This window comes from Daucus carota, chromosome 7, assembly GCF_001625215.2.
Source record: "Daucus carota subsp. sativus chromosome 7, DH1 v3.0, whole genome shotgun sequence".
Taxonomy (NCBI): Eukaryota; Viridiplantae; Streptophyta; class Magnoliopsida; order Apiales; family Apiaceae; genus Daucus; species Daucus carota.
Genome location: NC_030387.2, coordinates 30,644,254 through 30,656,412, shown reverse-complemented (window position 1 = coordinate 30,656,412; position 12,159 = coordinate 30,644,254). Strand labels below are relative to the sequence as shown.

At 34.1% G+C, this 12,159-nt stretch overlaps 2 protein-coding genes across 4 annotated transcripts; both read left to right on the top strand.

Annotated features, from left to right (window-relative positions):
- Positions 1–4,207, top strand: LOC108193657 (Golgi apparatus membrane protein-like protein ECHIDNA). Its single transcript, XM_017360408.2, has 6 exons — positions 1–152; positions 1,118–1,174; positions 1,258–1,461; positions 1,625–1,684; positions 2,069–2,195; positions 3,800–4,207. The coding sequence occupies exons 1-6, from the start codon at positions 138–140 to the stop codon at positions 3,886–3,888; spliced, it is 552 nt and encodes a 183-aa protein (XP_017215897.1). The 5' UTR covers positions 1–137; the 3' UTR covers positions 3,889–4,207.
- A 1,701-nt stretch (positions 4,208–5,908) lies between these two features.
- On the top strand, positions 5,909–12,130 carry LOC108193418 (AP-3 complex subunit mu). Of its 3 annotated transcripts, XM_017360052.2 has the most exons (9): positions 5,909–6,137; positions 6,318–6,417; positions 6,551–6,571; positions 6,703–6,813; positions 7,289–7,378; positions 7,573–7,820; positions 8,573–8,782; positions 10,998–11,205; positions 11,392–12,130. In XM_017360052.2, exons 1-9 carry the CDS (start codon positions 6,103–6,105, stop codon positions 11,635–11,637), a joined length of 1,269 nt encoding a protein of 422 aa, XP_017215541.1. In that variant the 5' UTR covers positions 5,909–6,102; the 3' UTR covers positions 11,638–12,130. The 3 variants fall into 3 exon arrangements, with proteins under 3 accessions (XP_017215541.1, XP_017215542.1, XP_017215543.1); XM_017360053.2 differs by lacking the exon at positions 6,551–6,571 and having other exon boundaries at positions 5,911–6,137; XM_017360054.2 differs by lacking the exon at positions 5,909–6,137 and having other exon boundaries at positions 6,359–6,417; positions 6,551–6,606.
- Positions 12,131–12,159: the final 29 nt, after the last annotated feature.

Sequence of the window (12,159 nt, the reverse complement as noted above, 5' to 3'; positions counted from 1 at the left end):
AGAAAATATAGAACTTCAATATCTTCCATATTAAGAAAAAGAAACAAATAGCGAGTAAAAATTACAGAGAAAAAGTCAGTCCAGGAGAGATCCCAATATCATCAGATCAGTCCCAAGAAATTGTTGACATCATTCTCATGGATCTCAATTCCGTAAGTTATCAAATGCTGTACATGATTCGATTTAGCTCATACTTTGTCTCTTCAATTATTATGTATTGTGGAGCGGTCAAGCACTTTGATTCTCAGATTGCACACGCTTTGTTTGATAATTGATTCGCACAGTGAAACCCTAACAAATTAGTACTCGATTAGTTAATAACATTGCTACGGTGTTGTTTTATCTTGATTAATTTTAAATCTTTTTGGTCCAGAGACTTTCAATTAGTAGATGTCATGTTACAGTATCTAGAAGGTCAGATTATAGGTTCATCTGTTGTAAGTAATTAATTGCGAATGTTAAAGCCAATTTTGCGGCATTGTAGAGGTTTTACTTATGTAAGTAATTAATCGCGAATGTGGAAGCCAATTTCCGGCATTGAAGCTATCTATACATGTATGAAAAGATTATGTATGAGCTGTAATATTTGATGATAGTGATTTCAAATTCATGATCTGTAAGTATGATTGTAATTAATACATATTATTTGCATTTTTTATCAACTACATGTGGGAATTTTGAATCTATGACTTTCATTTTGTTACATTCACTACCTTCTGTCTGTTAATTAGTAGTGTAGATGTGTTAGATGGGGTAATGTTTATATTGGGGGGTGAATTTATTGATATAATGCCGTATAATATAGATGACGAGTGAGATTTTCAGTACATTGTGGGGCTAAAATAATTAAGTTTTTTTCTGCAAGACTTAGCTTAGTGGATATTCCTCGTCCTAACAAAGGTTGGTGGTTCAAGCCTCAGTGAAGGCAAATGTGTGTGGGAGTATATAAGTTTCTTGTATTTGATTTTACCCGAATAATAAAATAATTGAGTTATTGCATTGCATTGTGATGATTTAGAATAATGATCTCTCTATTTATGTGTCTGTGTGTTCGATGCTGAGACTCTTTGTTAGACTCTCATTGTAAAGCTGTTTAAGATATTGCTACAATATGCAGACTGCAGGGGAGAATTATGCCCACCCACAGATATGTTTCTTCCATGTCATCTTCAAGGTAGTTACATTATTATTCCTAAATTATTCTTGTTTTCGAGTAGCATAATTTTGCCCTCTAACATGGTATTGTCTGTATGACAGGCTTCAGCTTTGGCATTTTACATACTTTCAGCTCTATTTTTTGACAGTTTTGTCATAATTTTTGTGGTAACTGTTCTTCTGGCTGCACTTGACTTTTGGGTAGTCAAAAATGTCAGTGGGCGAATTTTAGTTGGTTTGAGGTGGTGGAATGAAATTAATGATGAGGGTGAGAGCATCTGGAAATTTGAATGCCTCGACCAGGAGGTTGGTGATTGTCTTTCTTCTTTGACATGTTTGAGTTTTCCATGGAGTTTTGTTCCTTTCCTTGTTAATACTGAGAGACTTGATGATTGAGTCCTCTGGGTCTGGGTTATATGTTAGCCTACTTGCTAATTCTCACATAGTGTTATCTTTTCTATTGGTTTAGTCACTGGCTCGAATGAACAAGAAGGACTCTTGGCTGTTCTGGTGGACTATTTACCTTACTGTAAGTTGTTTATTCAGTAAAGCGTACTTGAATTGGTAATGGGTTCTCATGCATAAATAAAGGATACAACAAAAATAGCACCGAGATTATCGGTACAAGTATCACGGAGCACCGTTTTTTAATTAAAAATATGATGCTGCTCTTATGTGTTGGCAATTTTAGTTGACTTTTATTACCCAGGAAGTGAAGCTTCTTCATATTATTTTTTAAAAAATTTTGCACAAATTTTGAATTGGATATTTAGCCAATTAAGTTTCTTAAAACAAATTGCTGTTACCTGACGAGTTGCTCTTTCTGCCATAGCTATTTATTGGGAAAATTTATCTCTACTTGTTTACTGGTATCAATAATACATCAGATTTTTTTCTTTTCTTTTGACTGCAGGCTGTATTGTGGCTTATCCTTGGAATATTCTCCCTCATCAGGTTTCAAGCTGATTATGTCCTTGTTGTAGGAGTTTGTTTGACCCTCAGTGTTGCAAATATTGTTGGCTTTACTAAGTGCCGCAAAGGTGAGCATTACCACCTGCTGTGATTTTCTTTAATTTTCATTGCTATTAATGTGAGTATAATATCATTCTGTAATAAATTAGTCATTTCCTATTATTTTGCCACGCACCACTCCCTACTTACACTGAACGTTTATGTCTGGGATTAGCTGAAGAAATAGACATAGATATAGGAGCTTAAGTGTTCACATACAGAGGCAAAACTATTTTCTAATAATTAAATTCATATATTTTGCATGAAATATTGATGTGGGCTATTCAACAACGATATTGTGTATACATTTTTAATACAGAGAAGATAATAATAAGAAATTATATGTACTGAAGTAATTGGAACTATGCCCAATATTATGTATATGGGTAAAAACTTAAATTTATCAACTCCTTAAGTTCCCAGAGCCTGAAGATTGTTACATGTTAACAAGAAGTGAGTTGCTCTGGTCTATGCAGTAATTCACATTAATAGTTGTAGAGCCCCTAGTTGGTTGATGAATGATGGGAAAATTATTAAATAGGAGGTAAAACATCTTGGAAAATAAAGCAAGTTGGGTAAAGTGCAAGCTCTTTTTTTAGAGTCTCCACTGGTGCTCCTTAATCATTCTTTAAAAAATAATATAATATATGGCTCCTAAGAAGTTAATACATTAAATATCGTGACAACTCCAACCCTATTCTTGATACTTGCTCTTTATTTATATGTTATTATTATTTGAAAGAAAGGTTGTAGAGGGAAGTGAATAGAATTGGATAGAAATGAATATCATATTCAATAATAATAAGTTAAGAGCACCTAGATGCTCTTTAAAAGAGAGGAGAGAGAGAGGAGTCTCTTAAATTTTTAAAGAGCCACTTGGAGCCCGTTGGAGCACTATTTTTCACATGCTCCTTAAATTTAAAGTTAAGAGCTTGTTTGAAGAGCCCATTGGAGATGCTCTAAGATAATGAATGCGAGGATGAGTTGCTTTATTTATTTAATTATTTAACCAGATTTCTTTGTATTTGGTGAATTTTATTTTCTGAAAGTAAGAAGTTTTTCCTTTTCACACCAAGCAATTTAGTTGCCAGCAGTCAATTTCTTGACATCCTGATTGCTTATATGGAAAATTTGTATGACGAGGAATGAAGTTTAAGTTGAAAAAGGCTTTTTACTGCTGGAAAATAATTTAAAAATTTTCAAGTTAAAGTTTTTTCTTTGAATTTCACCTTAACTAACTTTATGTGAAGAAGCAGCTAAAATACTCTTGGTAAGTCGGTGATTAACTGATTATTAGGAAAACCTTTTTACTTTTAATTTGTTTATCTTTTCACCAACAAGTGAAGATGTTGATAGCTAATGGTTTTTGTTGGGCTTCCAGAGGACAAAGTCTTTTCTAAGCTAATTACCTGCCAGCATATAGGAGTATATCCTTATATGGATTTTAATACAAATCTGCACAATGCATTCCAGGGAATGGACATATACTAATTGTGAAATATGTCACAGGAGCCAGGCACCCGTGTGATTGAGATAATTTTTGCACGCTAATGAATCAATTTCGAAATTTTACACTTGTGTTTGTGTTATGTCTAAGTTCCTGAATAATGTGTTCTTTTTTGTTGTTCTACAGATGCTAAGAATCAGATTCAGGCATTTGCCTCACAAACCATTGCATCTCGGTTCTCATCCTCATTACAGTCTGCATTTACTGTTGTCTAAGCAATTCAGGAAGATTAAAAAGGGATCAAATGCATAGGAATTACTAACTTTATATGCCCAAGTATTGTATTATGGATGGATCATATCCGTGTTTGTTCTTTTATCTCTGGTGGAAAAATTACTTTTTGAAGACAATATGCTTAGCATAGGGTAATTGCTGATACAGGATACATTCTAAAATTTGAGCACTTTTTAGTGAATGCCCTGTATTATTTGCATTTTTGACTTTTGTCTTTGTATATGCTGAATACCAAAACATAAAGATTCTTTGCCTGATATATATATTTACACAAGGAAGCTTCTTGTTGGTTGTCTGTTACACTGTACCTCTGTATTCTCCACCGAGCAGTGTTTCTTTTCTGTTTTTTCAGTAAAAAACTCTGGTAAACCCTTAGCTACATTTACATGATTGAATTTGAAGTCCTCCGGTTAAAACATGTGGCAGAAGTTGCACTCATCAGAGCATGTCCGACCTCACAAAAATACCCCCATTTTTTCCAGATGAAGTGACAAAAAATTAAAAAAAATCCATTTATGATATTTTACCAATGAGATGAGCATTTCTAATTTAAGTAATTATATCAATTTTCTTGTTTCTGATATTTAGGAAAAAGAAAATTATATTTCATCAATATGATAATACCTTTTGGGTTAAAGCAATTCCTTGGCAATGGGATACCACTATACTAATACACCCAAAAATCTATGCACATAGGCTATATAATAACAAATAGGCTAATGATCAAATGGAAACCAATCTTAAAATAAAAACTAGAAACCAATACAAGTTAGTGATATTCTGAGTACAATTTAGTGATATTCTCTTTAGGATTTAGTGATGTGTGTTGCAGGAATTAGTGAAAACTTGCAGAAATTGCCCAGAATCTTTAGATATGTTCCTGAACCGCTCAGAATCTCCAGATCTGTTCACGTTTTCGATTCAGATGGTGGTGACGGTGGTGGAGATGGTGGAGGTGAAGGTGGACATGGAGGAAGGATGATTACAATGGAGGTTTGAGCGGCTTGAAGTTCGGGATTGGAGCGTTGCCGGAATAGTGGCGGCTCCGCCGTGATTTGAAGTTGAGCCGAGGTGGAGAAAGAAGTATGAACGGGGCTGAAGGATGTTGAAACAGCGACCAATATGGGGCCGGTGAAGATGGAGATGGAGATTGTGTTGTTAGAGAAATAATGGAGGTGGTGGTTATGTAGGGGCTGGCGACATAAGGGTGGTGGTGGTTATGGAGGAGACGACGGAGGTGGTGGCAATGGCGGATGTGGAGGTGGATTTGGTGAAGATGGAGGTGGAGATGTGGTTGTTTAAGAATTTAGTGGTATTTGCTTCAGGATTTAATGATATTTGAGCTTGATTTTTAGTTTCTAGAATAAAGAGGTGTCTATTGGAGTATGACTCATAATAAATATATGTATTTATATATTTACATAAATTTAAATTGATTGTGTTGTTAATTTTAAAATGATATTTTTGATTATATTATTGTATATTAATTTGAATATATGTAATTTTTTCTTTTATGATATTGAAAAATAGGACACTATTTTCAAAATTCGTCTAGGACATTTAAACTTATAGGCCGATCTTCTTAAAAGCATCACCTGAAAATTGTTTATTTATTTATCATTATTAGTTCTCACAGCAATTTAATAAATGAATATCAGTGATATCCAGATGGTAATGCAGATCATGCTGATATTTTTCTTTTTTGTGTTAATTGAAAATATTCCCGTTTACTCAATATTTGAGAACTTCAAATGCATAGTGACAATAATTAATAGATGTTTTAAATATTTAGTTGATCTTGACCTCAAGTACGAAATTATTATTTCCAACTTTATTCAAATTTTCCATAATAAAATTCAATCATACAAATTTAACTTAAATATAACACTTAAAAATACATTTTGAATTAATAATATATTTTTTTAATAGTTTCACGAGAATATCATATAAATGTACCGAACGAAAATGAAAAATCCAATTCAAAGATCTAAACTATACCCGAATCTAAGATCAAAGATCCGGAATCCCTACCAAGTCCAAACCCGATTACCCGGATCCCAAAACCCATAACCATCTCTCTCTCTCTCTCTCCCCATCTCTCCCTGGGTTCGCTTGATCTACTGAATAACGAGGAATCTCACACTCTCTCTCTCCATCTCTCCCTGCGTTTGTTTGATATACGGAAGAACGAAGAAATGTTACAGTGTATATTCCTTCTCTCAGATTCCGGGTACGTTTATATCTGCAATTCTTACCTGTATTTCAGTTCCCAATTAAATAATTTTTAGGCTCCTTAATTTCATTAATGATCTAGATGTAGTTTAAGAACACTAAAATCAATCTAATTGCATAAAATATTGTACTGTTATATACTGTTTGTATTAACTATATTGTTGGATTATAATATTAGGGAGGTGATTCTAGAGAAGCAGCTCACTGGTCATCGAGTTGATCGCTCGATATGTGCTTGGTATTGGGAACATGCTATGGCTCAAGCCGATACGTTTAAGGTACTAATTGACTATACTATGCTAATCTTACTCTAATTTGTTTTTGATGAAAACGTCGATTTCAGTTGAAGTTATTAACAATATCGATATGGAGGCTTATTGTTGTGGTAATAAATATTAATTCATTTCGCAGATAGAACTGTATCAACACCTGGTATGTGCATATATGATAAATGAGTGTTTTTTTGGGTAAGGGAGGGAGTATTGGAATTATTTATGTTTATCTTACTGTTGTTTGATTCAGTTTGGAGCTTGTATTAATAATATATTGCTATGGGATTGTAGCCTGCTCCGGTGATTGCTTCTCCTACGCATTACCTTTTCCAGATTGTTCGTGATAACATTACATTCTTAGCCTGCACGCAAGTTGAAATGCCGCCTTTGATGGCCATTGAGGTGAGATTTAATCCGGATTTACTAGGAAACTGATAAATCTCTGTACATATAGTACAATATTTATACTAAGTTGAGATTTTATATGAACATTATATATGAACAGCTATGCCATGCATTGTGCAGCTATGATGTTATAAATGCTGTGAAATTATCGTAGGAGATTATGTATCGTGGGAAGATATACACTAATATGCATTGGTTCATTCTAATGCATACTAGTGGAATTACTCTTTGAAACTTTCTTGTTATCTAGTTTCGTGGCCTTTACGGAACTACAAGATGTAGCTTATTTTAAGTAATAATATGATATTGCATACGATGACAACGTACATATCCTTGCCCTGTACAGACTCACTTCATGGTACAAATACCGGACTTGGTTATAAAGAATTATCTCTATGTGTGTTGTCTGTGTCATTAGGTGGATACTTTTGTTAGAGGCAAGACTCACTAATATCTAAATGATTGTCTTTAGTTCCTTTGCAGGGTGGCTGATGTTCTGTCGGATTATCTCGCAGGATTGAATGAAGATCTGATAAAGGATAACTTTGTTATCGTGTATGAAGTATGTGAGGAATTTGCATATTCCATCTTTTTAATTTGGTGGAATTTTTTTACTCCTATGCTAAATGTAATTTTTATGCTATAAACTGAAGGACTGCTAGTCACATGCTGGTCTAGTGACTAGTGGTCTGTGAGTGTTTTACTTTTTATCTTATTATATAAAAAATTAACCTGCCGTTTGGTTTTGGCTTTCAGCTATTAGATGAGATGATAGACAATGGCTTCCCCCTTACTACAGAACCTAACATCCTGAGGGAGATGATAGCTCCTCCAAGTATTGTTGGTAAAATGCTGAGTGTTGTTACCGGTAACTCTTCCAATATGAGCAACACCCTTCCAGGCGCCACCGCATCCTGTGTTCCATGGAGAACCACAGATCTGAAGCATGCAAGCAATGAAGTATATGTTGATCTCGTTGAAGAAATGGATGCAATCATAAACAGGCAGGCATCAATTCATTCTTTATAATTATTATTTCTGCATTTTTTTTATGATAATCTCATCAACACAATTTGCGGGAATAGTAAACTGAAAAAATAATAGAGAAGGGAAGAAAAAAGTTCATTTTAACTATACAACTTTGTAGACCTGCAGAGGATTTTAAAATTAAAGCTTCCAGAGGTCAGCACCTGCCCTTAATTGTATTATGTCATAATAAACCTTTGGTTAAAAATTAGAATTAATGTCTAAATTGTTTCCATAGGTTGATTAAGAAACTGGATTGCTTCCAAATGTACCCGTTTGGATTAATAATTATGTCTAGTTTTTAATTAACAATCCTATTAATATTGGAATTTTTCTGTAATTATTGAATGCTGTGTTTATGAATTGTTTTACTACAAATGATAATTTGTTGAAGGACATTTATCCTGGAATGCCCTGAAAAGAAATTATGGATGTTTAAATTGGAACAGAAGCACTTCTAATTTGTAACATACAGAGTGGATACAACATTCTTATTGTAAATTAATATAGAAGAAAAAAGGGGTCAATTATTTGTTTATCAATATTCGCTTGCTCTCTCCTGTGATATCCATCTTCTTGTATCGTTAGTAAAAAAGGGTGTCTATAAGAATCTCTGCAAGTGGCCGACTCCCATCCTTTCCCCTTTCATCTACTGATATATAGGAGTTAATAAATTTATGTGATATAGGAATTTTATGTCATTGTTAAATCCCTCGTCAATCCTGTTCAGGGAAGGGGCCCTTGTTAAGTGTGAGATCTATGGTCAAGTAGAGGTGAACTCGCAACTGTCAGGTTTTCCTGATTTGACTCTTTCATTTGGGAACCCTTCCATTCTGAATGATGTGCAATTTCATCCTTGCGTTCGGTTCCGTCCATGGGAATCAAATCAAAACTTATCATTTGTACCTCCTGATGGACAGTTTAAGTTGATGAGTTACAGGTTGGTGCTTTCAGATAGCATTTAGTCCATTCTAAATTTCCATGAACTTTGGCTGCTATAGCTTCTGATTTCTGTACATGCATATTTTGAACAATAGTTCTTGCACATCTTATGTATGCTAGCTTATAACCTGTACAGTGCACTGTTGCTTTTTAATTATTAAATTCGTGTTTGTTTGCGTTATATTATTGGTGTATTAATTTTTTTCCAAAATTATGTTTTTGGGTAAATATTAGGCCATACATTAGTACTTATCGTGGTTGATATAATTGGCCTTTTATCCGCTGTATATGCTTGAGATTCATCTCAAGCACTAGTGTTTTTTTTAATTTACGTTTTTTTCCCCTCCCTTGTAGTGATAGCAAAATTTGAATTGGTTTTGGTATATAGTATTTTGAGTTTTGATGTATAGAATTTGGATCGTTGAGTTAATAATTTGACTTCGAGAGAGGATGCTAACTTAATTTATGATCATTAAAATGAATATTACTCCCTTTATCCTACCAATTTGCTTACACATGGGTTGGGTATGGAGGCTAAGAAAAGAGATGAAAAGTGGGTAAAGTTGTTGGACCAATCAATATTAAACAATAAAGTACAATATTTTTGGAAAGGTTGAAGAAAGCAGTGGGTTTAATAGTGAACTTTAGAAATGTAAATAATTGGGACATCCAAAATGGAAATGTAAAGAATTGGTTGGTACAGAGAGAGTATATTTTAATATGTTTCATTGAACCATAAATCCCTAGAGTTTATGAAATGTATTATACTTTAATATGTTGGTAAGATTTGAACCCTTGACCTCTCGTAAGGTGGAATATGGACTAACAACTAAGAGCATCTCCAAGAGTTTCCTTGTAGGCTCCTAAATATAATATAATATAAAAAACGGTTTTTCTATGGTGTGCCCATGGGCACATGCTAAGCGCGGAAATTTTTGTGTTTGCATCATTTTGATTGGCTCCTGCTTCTTAATAATGGTGGGCCCTCCTGCAAATACACCAACCACACCAATCAAAATGCAAAAATATCCGCGCTTAGCATGTGTCCATAGGCACACATTAGACAAACCCTATAAAAAATATGGCTCTTAGTAATATAACGGGTTTTTGGATCATCAGCTTCTGGGCTTATAAGCTCCAGAAGCCCACTTCACTTATTCTGTGACTGTTTGGCAAATGTTCAGCAGGGCTTAATATAAGCGGAAAGAGCCCCAAAAAAAAGCTATCGAAGCTGGCTTTTTTTGTTCTCCAACTTATTGCAATTTGCAACACATTATCCCCTGTAATCACCTACCTATTTATTATTTTTGTATTTAAGATTTCCCGTCTCCATATGCCCGTTCATTTATAACTTCGTCTATAATTTTCTCCTTTTCCTATGTTATATATATACTCCCTCTGTTTTGAAATATAGGTCGTTAGACTCTTTAGCACACACTTTCAAGTCTTTTGACCGCATAGCAAAAATCTTTATTTTTAAAATTTTCTTTTTTCAAAAGTCAACCTTTTGTTTTTACATTTTGAATCTGTAAAATATTTCGTGTATTTAATAATAAAAGGTCTTGTATTATTATAATTTATTTTTAAATAAAATAATTTATATATTACAAAATTATACTAACTTATAAGTTAAGTTATCCAAACACTTCAAAAACCTATAAGTCACGGTATCCAAACACTTCTGGTAGCTTATAAGTCCAAACCAACTTCTCACTTTTAATCCACTTCTTTACTTTAAGCAATAAGTCACTTCTTTTAAGTCCAGCCAAACGACCCCTATAGTGTGATTTTAAGAGTGTCAACTCCAACAATGCTCTCTATATCCTCTCACTATTGTATATTTTATTCATATTTAAACCCACTATGTCAAAGATTCAAATTTATATAGTGGAGGGAATGCATTTTTTATTATTAGAAACAAGTTAAGAGCCACTAGATGGTTCCTAAATCAGAGGAGAGAGAGAAGAGGCTCTTAAGCTTTTTAGATAGATCCCTCACAGGGCTGTAATATATAGGTAATAGGATATAATCATACAATTCATGAACTTTTTATATTATGTATGGGAAACTGTCGAAGGGTGTGTAACTTGAGGATTAATCTTGTGTAAGTCTTGATTAAATTAGCTTAAAAAGATTATATGGAATTGGGAATAGAGTGATTATATGTTTATTTAACATCTTACCTTTAGTCTGTTTCTTTAAACTTGCTCCAGGATTAAAAAGTTGAAAAATACTCCGATATATGTGAAACCACAACTAAGTTCTGACGCTGGTACATGTCGCATCAATGTGCTAGTTGGAATACGTAATGATCCCGGAAAGACAATAGACTCTATAGAAGTGCAATTCCAGCTTCCTCCTTGCATTTTATCTGCTGATCTCACTTCAAATCATGGTACTGTAAACATCCTTGCTAATAAGGTACGATCCTAAGGCTTTGTTGGAAATTTATGAAGTGCAAATATTTATATAACATTCGTGTGCCCATGGGTTGCAAACCTGTCTGCTTTCGCAGACCCTGTAGTAAGTATAATTTCCAAAATTACATGATAAAGTGCATTTCCTTCATGGCACTTGTCACTGATTTGACTGTGTTAATCCTTGCAGACTTGTTGTTGGTCCATTGGGAAAATTCCCAAAGACAAAGCCCCTTCACTGTCTGGATCAATGAAGCTTGAGACAGGTCTAGAACGCCTCCATGTATCTCCCATTTTTCAAGTGTCATTCAAGATAATGGGTGTTGCTCTCTCTGGTCTTCAAATTGATAACTTAGATATAAAAAATCTTCCTGCACGCCCTTACAAAGGTTTCCGAGCTGTAACACGAGCAGGAAAATATGAAGTGAGGTCATAGTAGTAATTATTTCTGCTAGCATAAATTCCCATCGGTACTGTCATTGCCAAGCATAAGGAATGAGTTGTGTTCTATGCTGCTTGGAGTTGAGTACTTCTTGCACTTCTCTGATGCCGAAGTGAAGTGGAATTGTATTTAGTGTACTTTTTGTATTAAGGAAACTGAAACTTCTGTCGGAGGTTCAGTTTAAGATCGTTCCGATGGTGTTTTCTGCTGGACTATTACTCATATCTTCTGGACAAGACAACAAAAATCTTCTGGATGTCTGCCTTAAAAAAATGTAGGTAGACTGGTCCATATGTTTCGTTGAAGTATAACCAAAGACCTCAATTATACATAACAGTCTATTCCTTTCATTAGCCTATGCAGCTTAAACTTCAAGGGAGACGGTCTCTAGCTAGCAATTGTTTTTTGCTAATTGTTAATAATCTATACATGGTTATTTTTGTCGCAGAAAGTAAAAACTTCCTAGAATTGGTGTTTGAAGAGCGGATGGGTTCGCGAGCTATGTATGTACATAAG